Source organism: Macaca thibetana, chromosome 19, assembly GCF_024542745.1.
Source record: "Macaca thibetana thibetana isolate TM-01 chromosome 19, ASM2454274v1, whole genome shotgun sequence".
NCBI classification, from domain to species: Eukaryota; Metazoa; Chordata; class Mammalia; order Primates; family Cercopithecidae; genus Macaca; species Macaca thibetana.
Genome location: NC_065596.1, coordinates 45300138 through 45320074, shown reverse-complemented (window position 1 = coordinate 45320074; position 19937 = coordinate 45300138). Strand labels below are relative to the sequence as shown.

At 45.6% G+C, this 19937-nt stretch overlaps 1 protein-coding gene across 3 annotated transcripts in view; it reads left to right on the top strand.

The window, feature by feature from the left end:
* The window catches only part of LOC126942028 (cytochrome P450 2G1), an 88296-nt gene extending 72714 nt beyond the window's left edge, over positions 1-15582 (top strand). For all 3 annotated transcript variants that reach the window (XM_050769081.1, XM_050769079.1, XM_050769080.1), the window contains 9 exons: positions 2414-3017; positions 3609-3771; positions 5991-6140; positions 7841-8001; positions 8576-8752; positions 10344-10485; positions 13206-13393; positions 13504-13645; positions 15034-15582. In XM_050769081.1, the coding sequence (XP_050625038.1) occupies positions 2838-3017; positions 3609-3771; positions 5991-6140; positions 7841-8001; positions 8576-8752; positions 10344-10485; positions 13206-13393; positions 13504-13645; positions 15034-15215 (1485 nt within the window). In that variant the 5' untranslated portion in view covers positions 2414-2837 and the 3' untranslated portion in view covers positions 15216-15582. The remainder of the gene's footprint in view (positions 1-2413; positions 3018-3608; positions 3772-5990; positions 6141-7840; positions 8002-8575; positions 8753-10343; positions 10486-13205; positions 13394-13503; positions 13646-15033) is intronic.
* Positions 15583-19937: the final 4355 nt, after the last annotated feature.

Here is a 19937-nt window from a genome sequence, read left to right as displayed (position 1 = left end):
AATCTCTCTCTCTCTCATCTTTATTTTGTTTTGTTTGTTTTGTTTTTGAGACAGAGTCTCACTCTTGTTGCCTAGGCTAGAGTGCAGTGGCGTGATCTCGGCTCACTGCAACCTCTGCCTCCCGGGTTCAAGTGATTCTCCTGCCTCAGTCTCCTGGGTAGCTGGGATTACAGGTGCCTGCCCCCACACCTGACTAGTCTTTTTATGTATGCATATATTTTTAGTAGAGACGGGGTTTCACCATGTTGGCCAGGCTGGTCTCTAACTCCTGACCTCAGGTGATCCACCTGCTTCAACCTCCCAAAGTGCTGGGATTACAGGTGTGAGTCACCGTGCCCAGCCTCATCTCACTCTGGTTTTGATCTCGCTCTGGTTCTGTTTCAATGCACCTCTATTTTCTCTCAATCTTGATCTCTGTCTCAGCCACACATAATCTGCCATGCTCTGAATTTCTCTGCCTCAAGTCCTCTGCAATTATTTTTCCTCTTTAGCTTGCTTCTACTTTTTAGTTCAAGTTCCTCCATTCCTGGCTTCCTATCTGGAGGTGGGATGTTGAGGGGAGCTGTTCTTTTTTTTTTTTTTTTTTTTTTTTTTTTTTTGAGACAGAGTCTCGCTCTGTCGCCCAGGCTGGAGTGCAGTGGCCTGATCTCGGCTCACTGCAAGCTCCGCCTCCCGGGTTCACGCCATTCTCCTGCCTCAGCCTCCCGAGTAGCTGGGAGGACAGGCGCCCGCCACCTCGCCCAGCTAGTTTTTTGTATTTTTTAGTAGAGACGGGGTTTCACTGTGTTAGCCAGGATGGTCTTGATCTCCTGATCTCGTGATCCGCCCATCTCGGCCTCCCAAAGTGCTGGGATTACAGGCTTGAGCCACCGTGCCCGGCCTAGGGGAGCTGTTCTAAGAGCACTTGCTCTCTCCCTTCCTGTCTGAGTCGGAAAACCAGACTCACAACCAACCAACATCACGACACACACACCACCACCACAAGAGGGTTAAGAGATTAGTCCTGAATGGGTGTTAAGTGTTGGGGGGTGAGGATCAGAATGGGATAGGGAGGCAAAAGCTAAGAGAGTCAAAGGAGTTGGGCTAAGCTGAGTCTCTACTCCAAGAAGGACATTCTATAGCAGATCCAAGAGACAAAAAGTGATACTGTGTGTGAGTCACTCAGTTTTCCCAGAATTTCCACCACTTCTGGACACAGGATGCCTCAGCTCAGCCAGCCAAACCCCATTCCCCAAACCTACAGATACCTTGAGGGATTCAGCTTCCAAGTCTGAGAATACAGTCGCATGAAAAGGACATTGAATTCTGTTAAATAGTATATGTGGGTAGGATATGATATCCAGGAAGTTCATTTCAGGACAATAAGGCTTTGAAAATATTTGGTGCAGAAAAGGTAGTGAATCACTTTTCAGATTATAAGAAACGCAATCACTAATTTCGCTGGAGGAGACGTTCCCCTCCAGAGACTGCAGTTCAGGGGTGATCCCTACACCTTAGGCTTTCAAAATACACACACACACACACACACACACACACACACACACCCGACACACACTACAGCAAAGTTCTTTTTTATTTCTTTTTTTAAATTTGATACAGCAAAGTTCTGATACACCAACACAGGTAATCTTTGGTTATTGTTATTTAACATTATCTTGAGTAGAAAACAAGAACTTTTTGAACAAAACCCTTTCAATTGATTTATTTCTCTTGTTTTCTAAATCTTCAGCTTACTTGCCTTATTGACATTCTAGTGTTCCATTACACAGTAGGGTGGCTGTAGTTAACGATAATACATTGCATATTTCAAAATAGTTAGAAGAGAGGATTTTTAATGTTCTTACCACAAAGAAATGACAAATGTCTCAGTAATGGATATAATAATTACCCAAATTTGATTGTTGTACATTGCATACATATATCAAAACATCACACTGTACCCCACAAATATGTACAATTATTGTATCAATTAAAAAAATTTAATAACTGATTAATTAGGGTTATCCTTAATTAAATAATGAACAAAGAGTTTTCCTTGTTGTCTATCACGACTTTCTAAAACAACATGGCCTGCCAGCTGCGGTGGCTCACGCCTGTAGTTCCAGCACTTTGGGAAGCTGAGGGGCGTGGATCACTTGAGGCCAGGAGTTCAAGACCAACCTGGCCAACATGGTGAAACCGCATCTCTAGAAAAATACAAAAATTAGCTGGGCGTGGTGGTATGCGCCTGTAGTCCTAACTACTTGGGAGGCTGAGGCATAAGAATCACCTGAACACGGGAGGCAGAAGTTGTAGTGAAATGAGATCACGCCGCTACACTCCAGCCTGGGTGACAGAGTGAGAATCTGTCTCAAATAAAACAAAATAAAATAAAATAATACAAATAAAATAACATGGTTTCCCTATTTGATAGATGGTGAAACAAGTCCCAGAGGTTAAGTGACTTGACCAGTGAAGAAAAGACAGAGCTGCCACTTGTATCCAGATTGTTTGGATCCTAAAACCAAAAGCCTAAAAAGAGAATAATCTGCGTCTTACCCCCAACCAAGAAATTCTGTCAATTCTATTGAGCTGAGAGAGAAGAACAGGCAGACTGGAAATATGAAGAAAGGGGAATGGCCCCGGAGGATTTCCCTGTGTGAATTCAATTTACCCTTATTCAGATGGGAGATTATAGGTTATATAACCACCCCCCAAATAAAGCAATCTCTTCTCCAATGACATTCAAACCCGGAAAACTTGAATCCCAGGGTGTTCAGATTTCGGTATAAGCTGATCTCCCAGGACCTATTTAGGCAGGATCTGGTGCCTGGGACAGAACCTGTTGACCTGGCACCATGGAGCTGGGAGGGGCTGTCACCATCTTTCTGGCACTCTGCTTATCTTGCCTGCTTGTCCTCATTGCCTGGAAACGAATGAATAAGGCAGGAAAGCTGCCCCCAGGTCCTACACCAATTCCTTTCCTGGGGAACCTGCTGCAAGTTCGAACTGACGCTACGTTTCAGTCTTTCATGAAGGTGAGTGTGTCTGTCTCCTCTAACAGCGCTTAGAGCAACTAATCCTGTAGCCAGATTCACATAGAACCTTATGCCTTCTAAAGATAGACTCTCAGAAGCACAGACTTTGCAAATCTTAGAATTCTGAAATTCCAGAATCCTGAAATGTTGGAAACACACATTCTCAGTGCATTGAAATAAGACTTTCATGATCTCAGGACTTTGGAATCACAGTACATTATATTTTTAAACACAAGGACACTTTGACTCAGGTTGTCTTAGCGCTTTGAGACTTGGTATCATGAAGTCTAAGATTCTAGAAATTTAACATTTCAGAGAGAGAAGTATGAATCTTGGAATTTATCGAATCCAGGTCCATTATTTTATAGATGAGAACAGTAAGTCTTGTGGGGAGGGATGAGCTTTTGCCTAGGATGATAGAAGTCAAGACTTCCGTGCCTGTTTCCCAATAGTCCTTCCAAGCCCAGATTTACCTTGGTTCCTTAGTACCATGTTTATATCCCCCTGAAATCACCATCCTCTAAAATCCTCGATTGGCCTATACTTGGTACTCCAATCAGTCCCTCCTCTTGTGTTTTCCTTCACTCCAAGCTCAGGGAGAAATACGGCCCTGTGTTCACTGTGTACATGGGTCCCCGGCCAGTGGTGGTTTTATGTGGACATGAAGCAGTGAAGGAAGCCTTGGTAGACCAAGCGGATGAGTTCAGTGGCCGTGGAGAACTGGCTTCAATAGAGCGAAACTTCCAAGGTCATGGTAGGTAGCAACGACAACAAAAAGAATAAAACCAGAAATGACTGCAATGCACTCCCTCTATGCCAGGTTCTTTGGTAAGTAAGTACTCTACATGACTTATTGCATTGCCTCCCTTAGGAGAGCTGTTAATATTATACTAATGTTGTCAATGAAAAGCTAAGATAGGCCGGCGTGGTGGCTCACGCCTGTAATCCCAGCACTTTGGGAGGCTGAGGCGGGTGGATGACCTGAGGTCAGGAGTTTGAGACCAGCCTGGCTAACATGGTGAAACCTGTTTCTACTAAAAACTAAAAATAAAAATTAGCTGAGCGTAGTGTTGTATGCCTGTAATCCCAGCTGCTGGGGAGGCCGAGGCAGGAGAATCGCTTGAACCCGGGAGGCGGATGTTATAGTGAGCCAAGATCATGCCATTCTACTCCATCTTGGTAAACAAGAGTGAAACTCTGTTAAAAAAAAAAAAAGAAAGAAAGAAAGAAAAGAAAAAGCTAAGATAAAGATTAGATAATGTCACACAGTAAGTGGTAGGATCACTTTATTTTGAGCCTATGCCATCTGACTCTAAACTGTTTTCTATGTTATTTCTGCTCTTATTTTTAATGGATTAGTGATATTCTTTTTTTTTTTTTTTTTTTTTTTTTTTTTTGAGATGGAGTTTCACTCTTGTTACCCAGGCTGGAGTGCAATGGCACGATCTCAGCTCAGCACAACCTCTGCCTCCTGGGTTCAAGCGATTCTCCTGCTTCAGGCTCCCAAGTAGCTGGGATTACAGGCATGAGCCACCATGCAGGGCTAATTTTGTATTTTTAGTAGACATGGGGTTACTTTATTTTGGACAGGCTGGTCTCGAACTCCCAACCTCAGGTGATCCACCCACCTAAGCCTCCCAAAGTGCTGGGACTACAGGCATGAGCCACTGAACCTGGCGGTTAGTGATATTCTTTATGCACCCACTAAAGCTCTCATAGCCAACCTTATTTCTCATCTTCCTATACTCATCCACATACCTAACCCATAGGTCTCTGCCTCCTTCACTTAGGTAGATATCTTTCTCCCAAGCATCCATCTCTAACTGCCCATATCCTTCGATTCCAAGCAGGCTCACCACATGCTGTCTTTCTTTCCTTCCTTCCTTTCTTTCTTTCTTTCTTTCTTTCTTTCTTTCTTTCTTTCTTTCTTTCTTTCTTTCTTTCTTTCTTTCTTTCTTTCTTTCTTTCTTTCTTTCTTTCTTTCTTTCTTTCTCTTTCTTTCTTTCTTTCTCTCTCTCTCTCTTTCTTTCTCTTTCTTTCTTTTCTTTCTTTTTTTCTATTACCTTTTCTTCCTTTTGTCCATTGATCCATATTCATCAGAAAATCCATTCATTATTCTTTCTATAAAAACATCTTTCACTCTATTATTTATACATCGGTCAATTAACTATTTATTCATCTATCCATCATTCCATCCATTCATTAATTCTTTCATCTTTTATACGTCTATCGATCTCTCTATCCACTCTCCAAACGTTATCCATCTATCTCAAACCATCCATCCATTAACCATCCACCCATCTATTAAGTCTTCTATCCATCCATCCCTCCATCCATTCATCCATCCATCCATCCGTCCATCCATCCATCATTCCAGTCATAAACTCTTCCTTCCATTCATCAATAAAGCAAAATAATTTCATTAGATCTAGTGCATTGGTATAAGACTCTCATCAGTCCACACATTTAGTAATTTCTAAATGTTTCTTACTACACGGTAACTCCTTTTTCGTAGGTATATCTATGTACAGGTGTGAGCTTCTGCGTACACATATGTGTATACATACAGAAAATCCAAGTATTACTTAGAAAAAAGAATTAATATCCCCATTCCAGGGCACTCTATATGGCACTCTGTCCATACATCCCTCCACCTTTCTATGCATTCACTCAGTTATTTTTTTTTATTTATCCAGTTCCACCCCTCTTTCCTGTAAGAAACACTGTTTGGTCTCCCCCTATCACTCCTGCACTGATTCCTTTTTCCTCCACCTCAGTCTGGACTTTTTTTTTTTTCTTTCCGAGGATCCTGCAGAGAGGGAACCTTACTCTCTTGATTGAGCCTTGAAGGTTGAAATGGCTTCCTTGACAGCACAGTCTAGAGCTTTCATAATCTTTCCCCATCACTGTGTAGCACCGAGTTGAACACAGCAAGGGGAGGGAGGCAGAAGCCTGAGACTGAGATCTTGGCAGGTGTGGCTCTGGCCAATGGAGAACGATGGAGGATTCTCCGACGCTTCTCCCTGACCATCCTTCGGGACTTCGGGATGGGAAAGCGGAGCATTGAGGAGCGAATTCTGGAGGAGGCCAGCTACCTACTGGAGGAGTTCCGGAAGACCAAGGGTATGGGGGCCGCAAAGGGGAGGGCCACTAGGTGACTGGGTGGTTATGGGGTTCTCAGTCAAGAGAAGATGAGCTTTGGTGGGAGAAAGCTCTGGATTGGAAGAAGAGGGAAAATATTAAGAATCCACTGGGATTTCTGGCCAGCTTCCATATTAAAAGTTTACATGAGCTGGGCATGGTGGCACAGGCCCGTAGTGTCAGCCGCTTGTGGGGCTGACGCCGGAGGTTGCTTGAGTCCAGGAGTTCAAGGCTGCAGTGAGCTATGATCATGCCACTGCACTTCAGTATGGGAGACACAGTGAGACTCTGTCTCTTAAAAAAATAACAACAAAACAGTAAACATGGAAGACCCTTAGAGACCACTTCTCTAGAAACTTTAATCAGTGGATCTCAGGGGATCTGTGAGCTCTTGATATCCTATGCAGATTTTGGCGACATGTGACTTTGTCACTTTTCCTGAAGACAGGCTCAAATTTCATTACATTTGTATATCCATATTGTGGTAAAAAATACATAACATAAAAGTTACCATATTCGCCTCTTTAAATGTCCAGTTAATTAGTGTTAAGTATATTCATGTTGTGAAAAAAATCTTTTGAACTTTTTTATCTTGCAAATTTGAAACTCTATATTCATTTCATTATGTTTTAAAAGGAGTTCAGTCCCACCATAAAATAAGGTCTAGAAACACTGGGATCTATAGAGAAAGGACACAGAGGCTGGAAAAAAAAAAACAAGACAGAAAAATAGATAAGAGGTAGAAATAGAGACACATTTTCTCTGCATCCAAGGTGCCTTGCCTGGTCTACATGGGTGATTAACAGGTCTATATAAAAACTTCAAATGCCCATGTACCCCAGACATTATTCATAAAATTGTGTATCTGTAAATATGTGCATTATTTTAGAGAAATTCTTCCCATATCTACTGATCTTGTTTTACAGAAGTTGTAGGTGAGGGCAAGGGAAGAATTTTGTTTTGTTTTGTTTTGTTTTGTTTTGAGACAGAGTCTTGCTCTTGTCACCCAGGCTGGAGTGCAATGGCACGATCTCGGCTCACTGCAACCTCCACCTCCCAGGTTCAAGTGATTCTCCTGCCTCAGCCTCCTGAGTAGCTGGCATTACAGGCGCCTGCCACCACATCTGGCTAATTTTTGTATTTTTAGTAGAGACGGGGTTTCGCCATGTTGGCCAGGCTGGTCTCCAACTCCTGATCTTGTGATCTGCCTGCTTCGGCCTCACAAAGTACTGGGATTACTAGGCATGAGCCACCACGCCGGACCAGGAAGGATTTTTTTAATTGCCCAAATGGAATCATCGTAGAGCTAGACAGAATTCAGGAACTTTTATAATGTGTCCCTTATCTCATTTTTCCCCAAATATGTGAGTCTCTAACATCAACACATTTAAGTAATAATAATACAAAATAATGATTAAGCTCAACTAGCTTTTCTTGAGTGCTTACTGTATGCCAGGCATTGTGCTAATTATTTTATACGGATAATGATATTGAATCCTCGTGAATCAATGAAATGGTTCCCAAAACAATTTGCAGATTGGACAATCTAGACCCAAAACACAAAAATGAAGTGGCTCGCACATGTAATTAAGTAGTAGACCTGGGACTCAGATGCATCACGGTGACTCCACACCCCATATTCATGACGATTACCTCCAACATAAACAATTTCCACTGCCTAGGTGCCCCCATCGACCCCACCTTCCTGCTGAGCCGCACCGTTTCGAACGTCATCAGTTCTGTTGTCTTTGGAAGTCGCTTCGACTATGAGGACAAGCAGTTCCTGAATCTGCTGCGGTTGATCAATGAGAGTTTCATTGAGATGAGCACTCCCTGGGCGCAGGTGCCCACCCAGCCACCTCTCTGTCCACGCACCAACCCCAGTTAACTAAGCACCTTCCTATACCCCACTTGATCCTCCCCACACCCCCGGGAGGTTAGTACAGTAGTTCCCCCTCATTGCTGGGGGATATGTTCAAGACCCCCGTGGATGCCTCAAACCATGGATAGTACCCAATTCTATAGATACTAAGTTTTTCTGATATATACATATTGTGATAAAATTCAATGTATAAATTGAGTGCAGTAAGAGACTGGCATTCATAAGTAATAAAATAGAACAATTATAACAACATATTCTAACAACAGTTATGTGAATGTACTCTTTCTCAAAATATCTTATATGTAATATTTTTAGACTGCAGTTGACTGCACACATAACTGAAATGGTGGAAGGCAAAACCAAGGTGAAGGGGGAACTACTGTCTCAATAGGACCCAAGTTCCGTGAAGCAAAAGGGCCTCACCTGATTCTTAGACCCAGCATTGGACTTTGAGCCCAGCTGTCCAACTCCAGACTCAGCCCATGAGGGCCCCTGGCACCCATCAGTGACAAAGTCCCCTTACGTATTCCCACAGCTCTATGACATGTACTCTGGAATCATGCAGTATTTGCCAGGAAGACACAATCGCGTCTACTACTTGATAGAACAGCTCAAGGACTTCATTGCCTCCAGGGTCAAGATCAATGAAGCATCCTTTGACTCCCAAAACCCTCGGGACTTCATTGACTGCTTTCTCATCAAGATGCACCAGGTATCTCTTCTTCCACTGGTCCCTCCCTCTCATTTTCTCAACCACTGGTCCCTGCAACTTTCAACCAATCTGCAAACATTGAGGGCAAAACAAAACAAAACAAAACATAAAAAAACAAGCATTATTTCACAGGGTTTACTTTTATCTACAGATGAGTATAGAAACTGTAAAAGTACAAACTGTTACAGCTTTAAAACAGACTTTGAATCTAGAAATTTTAGGAATTTGGAAAATTTAGGAACTTGGAAACTTAAAATCTTCCACCTTATACATGCCAGAGAGTTACAACTGTAATTTTGAGTCTTAGAATCTCAAAAACTTAGAAATTTTCTGAAGTTTAAAGTTTAAGTTAACATTTAGTTAAAATTAAAAGATTTGAACATGTAGGGACATAGGTATAGAATTTAAATTTCCAAGGGCAAAGGTTCAATAACATAAAAATATAAATTTACAAATGTATAAAACTCTAAGAAATGATGATACAGAAGTATTAACCTTCTGAATTTGTTTAGAGATATACATCTATTTCTATATAGAGCTATATCTCTGTTTCTATAGATATGTATCTCTATTTCTATATCTCTATAGAAATGTAGAAGGTTAATACTTCTGTATCACCATTTCTTAGAGTTTTATACATTTGTAAATTTATATTTTTATATTATCGAATCTTTGCCCTTGGAAATTTAAATTCTATACACTACTGTCCCTACATGTTCAAATCTTACAAGGCATCCTACATTCTTCTTCTCCTCCCATCCTCCCTATTGTTCACTCCATCCCATCCACCCCGGCTTCTGCCTTGCTGTTTCTCTAACACACCAGGCACGTTCCTGCCCCAGGACCTTTGTTCTGACTGTGTTCTCTCCCAGACATGCTTGGTTTACCCACCTATTGTTTCCCTATACAATAGACAAAAAAGCCAATGAGAAAATAAGACAATAGACCAAGCGCAGTGGCTCACGCTGTAAACCCAGCACTTTGGGAGGCCGAGGTGGGCGTATCGACTGAGGTCAGAAGTTTGAGACCAGCTTGGCCAACATGGTGAAACCCCATCTCTACTAAATGTTCAAAAAAAGAAAAATTAGCCAGGCATGGTGGCGGGCACCTGTAACCCCAGCTACTGGGGAGGCTGAGGCAGGAGAATCGCTTGAACCCGGGAGGTGGAGGTTGCAGTGAGATGGTATCATGCCACTGCACTGCAGTCTGGGCGACAGAGCGAGACTGTCAAAAAAAAAAAAAGGCCGGGCGCGGTGGCTCACGCCTGTAATCCCAGCACTTTGGGAGGCCGAGGCGGGCGGATCACGAGGTCAGGAGATCGAGACCATCCTGGCTAACACGGTGAAACTCCGTCTCTACTAAAAATGCAAAAAACTAGCCGGGCGAGGCGGCGGGCGCCTGTAGTCCCAGCTACTCGGGAGGCTGAGGCAGGAGAATGGCGTGAACCCGGGAGGTGGAGCTTGCAGTGAGCCGAGATCGCGCCATTGCACTCCAGCCTGGGCGACTAAGCGAGACTCTGTTTAAAAAAAAAAAAAAAAAAGACAATAAAGACAGAAGAGAGTGACTCCATTCACTATCCCCTCACTCTCAGGATAAAAATAATCCTCGTACAGAATTCAACCTCAAGAACTTGGTTCTCACCACTCTGAACCTCTTCTTTGCTGGCACCGAGACGGTGAGCTCTACACTGCGCTACGGATTCTTGCTGTTAATGAAGCATCCCGAAGTGGAAGGTGAGTCCGCCCTGAGCTGCTTATCTGGTACGTCCCCCTCCCAACATAAAGAAGACATCATCTTGAAAATCTAGAATCCCACGGCCTCAGACTCTTCACCCTTTACAACTTCAGGGCGTGAAACACGACATCCCCGACTGTGGGGGTCATTTAACTTAATCTTCTACTTGGTGTCTGTGGCCTATGGCTGTTGTAACAAATTACCAGGAACTTAGTCGTCTAAAACAACACAAATGTATTATCCTTCTGTTCTGAATTTCAGAAGTTCAAATAGGCTTTCACTGGCTGACACCAACGGACCATCTGATTCTCTGCCTTTTCTGGGTGTTAAAGCTGTACTCCTTGTAATCCTGGGTTCACGACTCTATTCTCCATCTTCAAAGCCAGCAGCGTAGCTTCTTCAAACCTCTGTTTGCTTCTGGCATCACATCTTTTATTCTTTGTCTTTTCTTTTTGGAGACAGTCTTCCTCTGTTGCTCAGGCTGGGGTGCAGTGGTGTGATCTCAGCTCACACAACCTCTGCCTCCTTGGTTCAAGCGATTCTTCTGTCTCAGCCTCCCGAATAGCTGGGATTACAGGTGTGTGCCACCACACCCAGCTAATTTTGTGTTTTTAGTAAAGACAGGGTTTTGCCATGTTGGCCAGGCTGATCTGAAACTCCTGACCTCAGGTAATCCACCCGCCTTGGCCTCCCAAAATGCTGGGATTACAGGTGTGAGCCACTGCTCCCAACCTGACATCTTTTTTTTTCTAACTCAGATTCTCCTGCCTCTCTCTTATACAGATACACAATATTCTATTGAGGGCAAATCTCAGCAATCCAGGCTAATCTTTTCGTCTCAAGATTCTTAATTTACTGGCATTTTCAAAGTCTCTCTTGTCTTTTTGTTACCCTTATATACACAGCCTTCCAGGCATTAGGTTTTAGGGACTTGGAGGTAGTTATCTCTGATGGCCATTATTGAGCCAACCGCCCTGCCAAAGTTAAATAGAATCCGTCTCCAATAACTTATGATCTGGTCCATTTGAGTAACTTTAGTAACGAGGAACTCACTACTTGCTTAAGGAAAATTCCCAATTTTGGCCCCTCTCCTTAATAATGCAATTCAAAACAAGCCAAAGGATTTCTCCTGGTGCAGATAAGAGACACTAACACACTTCCACTCAAACATTTCTAGTCTTACCTCCATTGTCTGAGTTGTCTTTCACCGGTCTAAATAATCAGGCTGGGTGCGGTGGCTCACACCTGTAATCCCAGCACTTTGGGAGGCAGAGATGGGCAAATCGCTTGAGGCCAGGACTTCAAGACCAGCCTGGCCAACATGGTGAAACCCTGTCTCTACTAAAAATGCAAAAATTAGCCAGGTGTGATAGCACACACCTGTAATCCCAGCTACTTGGGGGGCTGAGGCACAAGAGTCATTTGATCCCGGGAGGCAGAAGTTTCAGTGAGCCAAGATTGCACCACTGCACTCCAGCCTGGGGACACAGCGAGACTCCTTCTAAAAAAAAGAAAATCAAATCAAATCAAATCAAATATTTATTGGATGCTTCTATGTGCCAAGCACTGTCCTAGTTCCTTGTACACCAGACTTTATGTAATGTTTACAACTCTATGACCTTGTCCAACCATCACACTCATTTTGAAGATGACAAAACACAAGTTCAGAAGGTGAAGTCACACAGGCCGGGTGCAGTGGCTCACGCCTGTAATCCCAGCACTTTGGGAGGCTCAGGCGGGTGGATCACGAGGTCAGGAGATCAAGACCATCCTGGCTAACATGGTGAAACCCCGTCTCTGTTAAAACTATAAAAAAAAATTAGACGGGTGAGGTGGTGGGCGCCTGTTGTCCCAGCTACTCTGGAGGCTGAGGCAGGAGAATGACATGAACCCAGGAGGCAGAGCTTGTAGTGAGCTGACATCATGCTACCACACTCCAGCCTGGCCAACAGAGCGAGAAGACTCCATCTCCAAAAAAAAAAAAAAGGTGAAGTCACTCATCCCTAAACCCTAAAGCGCAAAGAGGAGTAACTCGATCAGTGGTGATCTTAATCAGTGACATACCCACTTGCCATTTGTGTCAATCCTGTCCTAGTCACCTAGCATGCCTCTTTCCCATTTTGTAAAAATCCCATATATGAGAGCCAAGTTGGCACCATGGCTTTCTGATGCTTTTAAATAAAGACCAAATGTCGTGGCAGCGTTCAAGACGCCAAGCTGCCTGTCTCCTGATGTCTGACAAGTAATTGAGCACCACCAGTGTGTCAGTTGTTAAGTCAAAGAAGCGACCAAACAGGCCGGGTGCCTGACTCACACCTGTAATCCCACCACTTCAGGAGGCCAAGGTGGGTGGATCACGAGGTCAGGAGTTCGAGACCTGCTTGACCAACATGGTGAAACCCCGTTTCTATTAAACATACAAAAATTAACTGGGCGGGTGGCAGGCGCCTGTAATCCCAGTTACGCTGGAGGCTGAGGCAGAAGAATCACTTGAAGGGGAGGCGGAGGTTGTCGTGAGCCAAGATCATGCCATTGCACTCCAGCCAGTGTGACAGGCTGCTTAAAAAAAAAAAAAAAAAGCGACCAAACATGTATGGCTTGCATCTGAGATCTCTTCCTGTTGGAGCTTGGAATACATGATTTTCCCTGGCTTCCCTAACAAAAACACCTCCTGTTTTTTTTTTCTCTGTTCTCCACTATATTTTCTGGCCCCTTCCAGCTAGGATCCACGAAGAAATTAACCAGGTGATTGGACCACACCGGCTCCCAAGTGTGGATGACCGGGTCAAGATGCCCTACACAGATGCCGTCATCCACGAAATACAGAGACTGGTAGACATCGTGCCCATGGGTGTCCCCCACAACGTCATCCGGGACACTCAATTTCGAGGCTACCTTCTGCCCAAGGTGGGGTAGCCCCCTCATTGCCTCCCTTCCACTGCACTCCTCTGTCCCCCTGGTTCCCTACTCCTGTAGTCCAACACTGATTTCTCCTAACTGCCCCATTTTCACCCCAGGGCACAGACGTATTTCCCCTGCTTGGCTCTGTCCTCAAAGACCCCAAATACTTCCGCTACCCAGAGGCCTTCTATCCCCAGCACTTTCTGGATGAGCAGGGCCGCTTCAAGAAGAATGAAGCTTTTGTGCCTTTTTCCTCTGGTAGGTTTCTCTGGTCTGACTTCCCCCCAGGCATGTGCTAAATCCACCCCCCAGCCACTGGTCTGTATTTGAAGTTCAAGTCACAATGTGAATTTGAAGGTTATATCTTAGAACCATAAAGTTTTAGAATCCCAGAATTAGTAAATATTGGAATAATTAACCCTGATAGTTAGAAAAAAAAAAGTTAGGATGGTAATAGCACTAAACAGGGCATAAACCAACTGGCTGTTAAGAAGAAAATAAGATATATTTTCTATGTTTCCAGGCAGATAGCCTCTGAACCTTTGCCATTGATCTACAAAAGCAGCCATAGACAATATGTAAATGAATGAGTGTGTGTGTGAGCCTGAAAAACTGTTTACAGACAATGAAATTTGAATTTTGTTTTATCTTCATATATCACAAAAGAGTCTTTTTTCCCCAACCATTTTAAAATGCCAAAAGCATTCCTAGTTTGCAGGCTGTATGAACACAAGCAGCAGGGCAAATTTGCCCTACAGACAGTCATTTGCCTACTGATGGCATAAAACCTATGTGCAGCAACATTTTAAGTATATATTGGTGGGGCACAATGGCTCACACCTGTAATCCCAGCACTTTCGGAGGCCGAGGCAGGCGGATCACTTGAGGCCAGGAATTCGAGACCAGCCTGGCCAACATGGTGAAATCCCATCTCTACTAAAAATACAAAAATTAGCCAGGCGTGGTGGCATGTGCCTCTAATCCCAGCTACTCGGGAGACTGAGGCACAAAAATCACTTGAACCCGGGAGATGAGGTTGCAGTGAACCGAGATCATGCCACTGCACTCCAGCCTGGGAGACAGAGTGAGACCTGGTCTCAAGCAAACAAAAAACAACAACAAAAGTGTATGTTGTTTGGATCCTGGAGTCAGGGCAGCGGTTGGGAACCTGGACTCCACTCCACCTTTTAGAAATGGTGGGGCCTTGGTTGAGTCACTTCAGGCCCCGTCTGTGAAACAGGGATTCATCCCTCCAAACGATTGGAAGAGCGGCTTACCAACAGTAGGTGTTATTAATGGTGAGTTTCACTTTTTTTCTCACCAGTGTCTGGCACGTAATAGGCATTTGACAAACCCTTGAGGAACTGAAATGAACACAACCTTGAAACTCATGGGTCCTATAGAACCATTCCCTCTTGGAATGGGATGGAATCAGAGCCATCAGAGAAGTAGCAGGTCCTAGCTGAGCCTAACTATAGACACCCACTAAGCCGGTGTAACACCCCTTTATAAAGCAGGCACAGTCATGAGTCCTGAGGTGCTGATGAGGCAGCTGAGGCTCAGTGGGGTGGTCAGTCCAGACACCCCCGACACCCCATGACCTGTGCAGGTGCGACCCTTCCTTCTGTCCTCCCCTGTGCCTGCAGGAAAGCGCGTCTGCCTGGGCGAGGCCATGGCCCGCATGGAACTCTTTCTCTACTTCACCTCCATCCTGCAGAACTTCTCTCCACGCTCGCTGGTGCCGCCCGCGGACATCGATGTCACCCCCAAGCTCTCAGGCTTTGGCAACATCCCCCCGACCTATGAACTCTGCCTCGTGGCCCGCTGAGCACCACCTGCGGGGCAAGGAGGAAGCGGGGAACGCAGCTCTCCTCTCATGTTCAGGAGCACCCCTCTTCCTCATCTTACTAATCCTCACAGCATCCCTAAGAGGAGGCACCATGATTACAGAGTCAGCCAGGGTCACCTGAGAATGTACAGCTGCGTGTCTTCCCCTCCCATAGAAGAGCAACGCCCTGTGCAAGATTTGCACCTCTGCCTGCAGGTTTCACGGTCACATGGTCACCGTGGCTTAGGTTTCTGGCTGCATCAAATTCTTAGTGTAGACCCTGTGTCTTCATGTTGTCCCTTTTTGTGTGTGCTGTGATTTTGACCAAAATGTAGTCTAAAATCCTTTCTGCTTGGTTCTCGTCTTTACCCACCAGCCCCCGAAAAGTCAACAAAGACCTCAAGTCTGTTGAGTGTAGCAAGTGTATTGTGTATTATGTGTGACAGCGATGTAGGGTACAGTCAACAGCTTGAAATGTCTTTCTTGACTTGTTATTATAGTTTCTGCCAGCTCCGCTCCAGTGACTTCCTCTGGGTAAAATGTCCCATCCTCACCCATCTTACTGACTCATTACCTTTCTCCACCGTCATCTCTTCTAATCTTCCCTTCTGGTTGCTCTTACTTGAACTCCCAATTCCAAATACTCCCCAGTCCATTTGTTTGTTTTGAGATGTAGTCTTACTCTGTGGCCCAGGCTGGAGTGCAGTGGCACCATCTAGGCTCACTGCAACTTCCGCCTCCCGGGTTCAAGCAATTTTTGTGCCTCGGCCTCCCAAGTAGCTGAGATTATAGGCATGTGCCACTGCACCTGGCTAATTTTTGTAATTTTAGTAGAGATGGGGTTTCGCCATGTCGCCCAGGCTGGTCTCAAAATACTGACCTCAAGCGATTCACCCACCTTGGTCTCCCAAAGTGCTGGGATTACAGACATGAGCCACCATGCTTGGCCTCCCCACTCCATTTTTGACGATAGCTCGGTTGTTCCCACCTTCTATCATTCCCTTTCCAAACTCCATTAACTGACAACAATGTTCCCTCTTTTTCATTTATTCAGTCAATATTTATTGAATACCCAACAGTGCCGGCATAGTCTTCAGGGACTTGAAATCCATCAGTAAGCAAAACAGACAAAAACTCCTGCCTTCAAGGAGCTTACATTCTAGTAAGGAAGGTGAACAATAGAGCGCACAGGAAATAAATATGCGAAAGACATACCGCGTTAGAAAAGCAAGGCTGATAAGTGGGATACACATTCTGTGATTAGAATTGTAAATGGATGGTTAGGGGTGGTTTCACAAGGTGATGGAGCAACAAGCTATGAAGATATCTGGGAAGGGAGTGTTCCTGGTAGAATGATTAAAAACAGCAGCAGCTGGGCATGATGGCTCACACCTGTAATCCCAACACTTCAGAGGCCGAGGCAGGCGGATCACGAGGTCAGGAGATGGAGACCATCCTGGCTAACACGGTGAAACTTCGTGTCTACTAAAAATACAAAAAATGAGCCGGGCGTGGTGGCGGGCGCCTATAGTCCCAACTATTCAGGAGGCTGAGGCAGGAGAATGGTGTGAACCCGGGAGGCAGAGCTTGCAGCGAGTTGAGATCCTGCCACTGCACTCCAGCCTGGGCAACAGAAGGAGACACCATCTAAAAACAAAAACAGAAACAAAACAAAACAAAGAAACAAAAAAATGGCAGCGACCAGGCGCGATGGTTCACACCTGTAATCCTCATACTTTGGGAGGTCAAGGGAGGTGCGTCACCTGAAGTCGGGAGTTTGAGATCAACCTGACCAACATGGTGAAAACTCCATCTCTATGAAAAATACAAAAGTGAGCTGGGCGTGGTGGCGGGCGCCTGTAATCCCAGCTACTCAGGAGGCTGAGGCAGGAGAACCGGTTGAACCTGAGAGGCAGAGGTTGCGGTGAGCTGAGATTGCGCCATTGCACTCCAGCCCGGGCAACAGTGTGAGATCCTGTCTCAAACAAACAAACCAACCAGCAGAGTCCTAAGGCAGGAGGTTGTGTGCATCCAGGAATCCACAGGGAGCAGGTGTAGCTGGCATGGAGGAGGAAGACAGAGTAGGAGTGAAGGAAACGAGACCAGGGAGGTGATGGGGGCCAGACTGTGTGGGGTCTTATGTGCCAAGGTGAGGTCTTGTTTTTTACCCTGAAAGTGATTGAGGTCTTTGGAGGGATGGTGAGCAGAGGGTGACATGTACTGACATATTTTATGGGGCTCACACTAGCTATCATATGATGGATATGAAAGCAAAGACCTATTAGCAAGCTACTGCAACTGGTGATGTTGACTCAGACCCAGCAGCAGCAGTGAAGCTGGGCAGAATATGGTAGATTTGAAACCTATTTCACTAGCTGGTCTCTGTTTTGGGGCTTTAGGAACTGGATTCCTCAGGCCTCAGCCCAGCTGAGTTGGGGGCTCCCCAAAACCTCCACTGACATCTTGATTCCACTGCTTTTCACCTTTTCTGGAGGCTGAGGGAGAGCCCTGAGGCCTGCCTGTCTCCTTGGGGAAGCTCCACCTGACTGCAGCCTCTGTCTCCCAGCCTGAGACTCTCACTCCCTCTGGTTCTGTATGATTCATTGTCTGACCTTCCCTGGGGGAGGGAGGCAGTGGTCTGACCTACCCGCCCAATTCAGTAGCCGTGGAGCTGGGGGAGGTATCTATGAGGCCAGTGTGATGGATGGGTGAGAAGAAAGAAAGTCTTCCTTCCTGATCTCCTCCTCATCCCTCACCCCCATCCTCTGGAATCATGACAGTTACATAATCACCTCCACCTTACTCCTTCCCACAGGCAGAGAGCCAGAAGGGGAGGTATCTGGGCAAAGAGCATCGGTAAGTAAGAAGAGAGCAAGAGAAAAGCTTCCAGGGGGACAGAAAGGAAGAGAAAGAGGCAGAGAGAGAGAGAGCGAGAGAGAGAGAGCACACCAGAGAGAGACGGAGGGGAGAGAGAGATGGAGAGAGAGAGAGATGGAGAGAGAGAGAGATGGAGAGAGAGAGAGAGAGAACACCAAGGAGAAATGGGGGAGAGACAGAGAAAGAGATGGAAAGAGAGAGGAGAGAGGAGAGAGAGATGGAGAGAGAAAGAGAGAGAGAGAGAAAGAGAGACAGCACCACGGAGAGATGAGAGGGAGAGTAACAAGGAGAGATACAGCACCAGGGAGAGATGGGGAGGTGACAGAGATGAAGACAGAGAGAGAGAGAGAGAGAGAGAGAGAGAGAGAGAGAAAGAGAGAGACAGAGAGCACAAGGGAGATATGGAGACAGAGAGAGGTGGGGGAAGGAGAGAGAGATGGAGAGAGAGAGAGCACCAGGGAGAGATGGAGGGAACAACAGAGAGAGAGGGATGGAGAGAGAGAGCGCACCAGGGAGAGATGGGGGAGAGAGAGAAAGGAAGAGAGAGAGAGAGAGAGAGAGAAAGAGCACCAAGGAGATATGGGGGGGAAGGAGAGAGAGAGAGAGATGTAGAGAGAGAAAGAGAGACCAAGAGCACCAGGGAGAGAGGGGGTGAGGGAGATGAAGAGAGATAGGAGAGAAAGAGAGAGAGAGAGAGAGCTCAAGGGAGAGATGGAGAGACAGAGAGGTGGCCGGAGGAGAGAGAGAAGAAGAGAGAGAGAGCATATCAGGGAGAGATGGAGGGAGAGACAGAGAGAGAGATGGAGGGAGAGATAAAAAGAAAGACAGAGCCCCAGGGAGAGATGGGGAGAGAGAGAGACAGAGAAAGAGATGGAGAAAGAGAGAGGAGAGAGAAAGATGGAGAGAGAGAGAGAAAGAGAGGTAGATAGCACCAGGGGAAGATGGGAGAGAGAGAGACAAAGAGCACCAAGGAGAGATGCAGGGGGGAGGAGAGAGACAGAGAGAGAGAAAAAGAGAGACTGAGAAGAGCACCAGGGAGAGATGGAGGGTTGAGGCAGATGAAGAGAGAGAGAGAGAGAGAGAGACAGAGACAGAGACAGAGAGACAGCACAAGGGAGAGATGGAGAGAGAGAGGTGGGAAGAGGAGAGAGAGATGGAGAGAGAGAGAGAGAGAAAAAAAAGAAAGACAGAGAGCACCAGGGAGAGATTTTTAAAACTAAAAATAATTGCAGAGTCCTCAAACCCCAATCTCCAGTACTTTTCTTGCCTTGCTCCACCCCAGGACCACAATTCAAAGCCTCAAGTCTATCAGAATTTCTCCCTCCAGTCTGCCTCCTCTCCATTTCACCTTACAAGATTCCAGAAGCTTCTGTAGTAAATATATAAGCCAAAAAGGAACTCCCAAGCTTGTCTGTGGAGTCCCACCCAAAGTTGCACCCCAACTGCCTTGCTGCCTTGCTAGCTGTTTCCCATCTACCCACCTCCTCCTTTTCCATCCCTTCCGCACTAACCCATCTCACCACCTGGACAGACTTGAGAAAGCCCTGTGGTTTATTTGCAAAATGCTCCTCCAGAAAGGACAGAGACCAGAGCCCAGGAGAGAGGCAGCCCTGGGAGGTAGGATGGCCCCAGATCCAGAGTAGAAGAGGTCACTAGGGACAATGAGGAGTGAGAAGGCTGAGGGCGCTGTGGTCCTCATTCCACCCACCTTCCATTCTGCTGTCGCTCTTAAAAGACAAGTTGCTCTGTTTGTTGTTTTATTTCTGTGTTGGTGACAGAAGATGTGCCATGCATTTGCACTGGCAGAGTCCCTGCTAACTCTTCAGAGGCTACAAGGAGCCCAAA